The sequence below is a fragment of the Phragmites australis genome, chromosome 8 (genome assembly GCF_958298935.1).
Source record: "Phragmites australis chromosome 8, lpPhrAust1.1, whole genome shotgun sequence".
Taxonomy (NCBI): domain Eukaryota; kingdom Viridiplantae; phylum Streptophyta; class Magnoliopsida; order Poales; family Poaceae; genus Phragmites; species Phragmites australis.
In genome coordinates, this window is record NC_084928.1 from 37,869,547 (window position 1) to 37,873,847 (window position 4,301).

At 43.3% G+C, this 4,301-nt stretch overlaps 1 protein-coding gene across 1 annotated transcript; it reads left to right on the forward strand.

The window, feature by feature from the left end:
• The first annotated feature begins 236 nt into the window (after positions 1-236).
• Positions 237-3,118, forward strand: LOC133927478 (tetraspanin-18-like). The gene is made up of 5 exons (XM_062373973.1): positions 237-629; positions 773-853; positions 944-1,048; positions 1,157-1,351; positions 2,776-3,118. Exons 1-5 carry the CDS (start codon positions 345-347, stop codon positions 2,830-2,832), a joined length of 723 nt encoding a protein of 240 aa, XP_062229957.1. The 5' UTR covers positions 237-344; the 3' UTR covers positions 2,833-3,118.
• The last annotated feature ends 1,183 nt before the right edge of the window (positions 3,119-4,301 follow it).

A 4,301-nucleotide genomic window follows, 5' to 3' on the forward strand; every position in this document is an offset into this window, starting at 1 on the left:
TTTCTTGAGATAGGCATGTAGTCTTGCATATATATGTATATAATTCGATCGATGGCGAGGAGGAATGGCTAGCAGGTGTGATGGAGGGCTCTCTTGGGCTCAGTGAGTTGTGGGTTGGGCTCGCACATAGCCGCCTGTGCCAGCTCACCTCACCGTGACTCCTCGGAGGCTCTGGGTCCAAAGTCAATGCAGCCGTCACTAGGCTCGGCCAGGTTCTTAAAAAAAAAAAAAAAAAAAAAAAAAAAAAAAAAAAAAAAACTTGGCTTGCCAGGCCAATCATTTCCTTCTCCATATCGAAGAGGAGGGAATCCAAATCCAGATCGCCAACAAGAACAAGGAGAAGAATGATGGGTCGCCGGAGCGGCGGCAGCCTGGGGTGGGCTTCGTGCTGCCTGGGATTCCTGCTCAAGTTGCTGGCCTTCCTCCAGGCCTTCGCCGCTGTCTCCGCCCTCCTGTACGCCGCATGGATCCTCTCCCGCTGGGCGCGCCACCACCATCTCCACCTCCAGGACCTCCTCCCCGACCTCTGGTTTCCCTCCGCCGTCATGGCGGCCGGCCTCTTCTACTGCCTCCTCCTCCTGGCGGGGTACCTTGCTGCCGAGATCAACACCGGGTGCTGCCTGTGCTTTGTACGTATTCCTTCCTACCACGCTCTTCTCTTCTCTTGGTAATTGTATCTCCACTCCACTCCCCTCCTCTCCTCTCCTATGATTCTATCCCCTGTTGTTTCATTCTTCTTTACTCTGAGTATGCCTGGTGACTCCGCGTATAGTACACCATCCCGGCTATGGCCATGATGCTGCTCGAAGCAGCTCTCGCCGCCCATCTCATGCTTAACCAGCACTGGATCCAGGTTACCTTCTCTTCTCTTCTCTCCTCTCGCCTATGCTTGTATGCTCTGCTTCTTCCCTTCCCCTTTTCATAATGAGTTATACACATGCAGGATCTTCCATATGACCGCACCGGAGAACTCGACAACTTTCTTTCCTTCCTTCATAACAATCTCGACCTATGCAAATGGGCTGCTCTTGCCATTTTCACTACGCAGGTGACCCCTTCGATTCGGCACTACTTCCCCACCATTTGGTTGTTGTTACTCCAGCTTCATGATCACTCTCAACTCGATAATACTAAGAAAATCCTTTCTTCTGTGCAGGCACTCTCACTTTTCTTGGCGATGATTTTACGAGCCACGGTTTCAGCCCGGAGTGTTCACTATGACAGCGATGAGGACTTTGTGGTCATTAGGAGGCCACTCCTGGTTGCGCAAGCTCCCCGATCTTATCTTCCAACCACCGTCGATGCTAGAGGTTTCCGTCCAGACCTCTGGAGCTCGAGAATGAGACAGAAGGTGAGAACTCTTTGCAATCCAGGACTCGTGCAATTAATATCATTTGGATTATATAACCTAACAAGAATGAGCTAATGCCTGAGAGAAACAAGGTGAAAAGCTTATTTACGCATTATGGTTCTGCAACATTGTTATGGCCGCTGACCTTCATTTCATCTAGCATTGTCCCCTTCTATAGAGGACTTGGGGACTTTTTCTAATTTATTTCGCTTAATTCCTCAATGAGATATTGTGTTCTCTTGTCTAGAGGATGCCCAAAAATCAAAATTTAAGATATCAGGAAAGTGGCCAACTCATGTCTAATGACATCATGATCCAAAGCTTAGACGTAAGGAAACTAATCAACTACAGCTGTTGCACATGACATCATGATCCTTAGGTGCTTGATATAGTTATAGTTGTGGAGCTTACTGGCTTGTTCTAAACAGCATAGTCCATTTTCTTTGAGTTCTTTTCTAACAAGATGCCTGATGAGGAGTTCAGAAGTGATCCTTATATTCCACCGGTTCTTGTTCTACTTCATGGCTTCATGCGTATATGATAGTTCACTTCATTTCATCCTCTCTGTATATCATTATTTCTCTTACCTCTGTTCTAAAAGAACTTCCCCTTCTATTTTGGCTGGAACTTGTCTTTCTTCTCCTACGACATTGTTCACTATCGTACTAGTCATTAGTACCACAGGAGTCAGAACAGACCTAGAACTAGAATTTCAGCTTTGTCCACAGGGGTATCAGTTCACTGGTGCACTTAACTCTGCGAGCAATATGAATGAAAAGTGCTAAAACAACAGATGACGGGCGTGCATACACTGCCACCCGCCCGCCTGACTGCCGTGACTTAATATACATGAGGCATGTTCCCAGTGAGGTGCATTCGCATGTGTGTAAAGGTGTGCAGCTATGCTTTAAACCATGATGGACGAGGTCTTACAATCAAGAGAATGATTAACTGACTATTTTGACGCACATATATAATGATCCGCAGTCTGGAATTCTAAACCGAGTCCATGGGTTATTGACTCGTAAGTTCACGAGGAAAACCACAGCCTCTAATGCAGAGGCAAGTTGACGCTACTGAACTTCCTGCAGTTTCTCATCATTCTTTTACTAACCAATGAAAATCCTATGATGCCCTAAGATAATTTATTACAGCTGAATGGTTATGTTGCCACTTTTTTTTAACGCTGGTTACAGAATTAATGTGACAATAATAAATAGCTTGACATTCCTGTGGACTTGTGTTTCTCTGAAAATGATTATCTTTCTCTAGCTTGACATTCCTGTGGACTTGTGTTTCTCTGAAAATGATTATCTTTCTCTAGCTTGACATTCCTGTGGACTTGTGTTTCTCTGAAAATGATTATCTTTCTCTTTTCTGTTTCCGATGGACTGGTAAATAATTCACATTTTCTCTGCCTCTAGTATGGGCTGGACTCAAGTGACTACACCTACGACACATTGGATCCAAATGCACCATGACCTCAGTGAGCGGTCACGCGATAGATGAAGAAGCATGCGTTTGTTCCAAGCACCTCGTATGTACAGACATCGTATCTTGTAATCATCCGTGGTGTATTGTTAGTGTATGCATATTAAATAGTTATTTTCCAATTTGTGTTTTCTTGATTACACCTTGTTGATCTTTCATTGCACTATACTGTCACCTTTTGGTATCTGTATATTTGTGGTGATGTGGGGTGTTAATGTGGGAGCTGTGGATCTGTACAGTTTTTCATAAATACATTGTGTGTTGGTTCATGGAGTACTTACTTTTTTTCCGATTTCTGTTTTTGCCCTAAAAGTTGTTTCCGATTTCTTGTGAAATTTTGAGTCGATTGTTGTAGACACCTAATATCCTTAATTTTGCATCAAGTATGTTTTCAGTGCAAGTTTATGAATTTGATAACTGTGTCTTGTGGTCATGCTAGCCTACGAATACGAAACGAGTTTTTCAGATTTACAGTTATTTATCACTCGAGTCTGGGGGTTGATTTGCACATACTGCAGGCAAACTTATCACTTGATTTGTGCATATTTGGTAGTATTATATAAGGTCACTCAGAACTTTGTTAGTATGTTTTAATCGTCATTGAAATAGTGTGGAGGGTCGTTTAAGCTGAGTGAACTATGAATCCATCAATTGCAGAATCCACGAATGTTTACAACAATTTCATACGTACAGTACAGTACCAATTCATTTCAAGTTTTATTCAGCACAGGAACACCACATATGTATTATTGCACCTACACACGCATATAATATAATATAATATAATACGACGATTTCAGACTTACAGTACGTAGTAGGATTTTTTTTTTTAAGTAAAGAAACTTCATTACTTTACGGCGCTAGACAAATCGCTAGCCAAGGTTTGAAATCCGGACTGGTACAACCAAACGCTGCAAGAGCGTGAGCAACAACATTACAATCTCTAGGGCGGTACGACATCTTGCATGAGGAGAAATTCAACGATAACAGAAACTTGAGCTTGCACACAAATTACCAGCAATCGAAAGATTATACACAGTGCTCTCCACAACATGCTTGATGTTAACAACATCGGTCTCTAGGATGATGTTTGTCATACCCTTCTCAATGGCCTCTTGTGCAGCTTTTTTCGTAGCTATCAGCTCAGCATGAAAGGTGTTCAGAGCGGCACCAATCCTCTCATATCCTACCAACACCATGTGGCCGTGATGATCTTTTGCACAGAAACCCCAACCATGCGATTTGTTTGATTCAACAAAGGATGCATCCATGTTTATTTTGATCACATCAGTCTCCGGTCTCATCTAATGTTCTCCCTGTTGTTTAGTCTTCTCCTTATGCTTCAGAAAAGCTTGGGTGTAGTCCGTTGTTGTCTTCCGCACTATATAGCAAAGTGTTGTTGTATCCTTGCTCAGCTCTCCTTCTCCGATGCCATTCCTTTCATTCCACCAAGTCCAGA

Bases quoted from the DNA above. Each gene is read 5' to 3' on its own strand.
- LOC133927478 (XM_062373973.1), top strand. From the start codon at position 345: ATGATGGGTCGCCGGAGCGGCGGCAGCCTGGGGTGGGCTTCGTGCTGC. The intron at 854-943 runs GTTACCTTCTCT...ATACACATGCAG, and splicing joins TTAACCAGCACTGGATCCAG to GATCTTCCATATGACCGCAC. The intron at 1,049-1,156 runs GTGACCCCTTCG...TCTTCTGTGCAG, and splicing joins TTGCCATTTTCACTACGCAG to GCACTCTCACTTTTCTTGGC.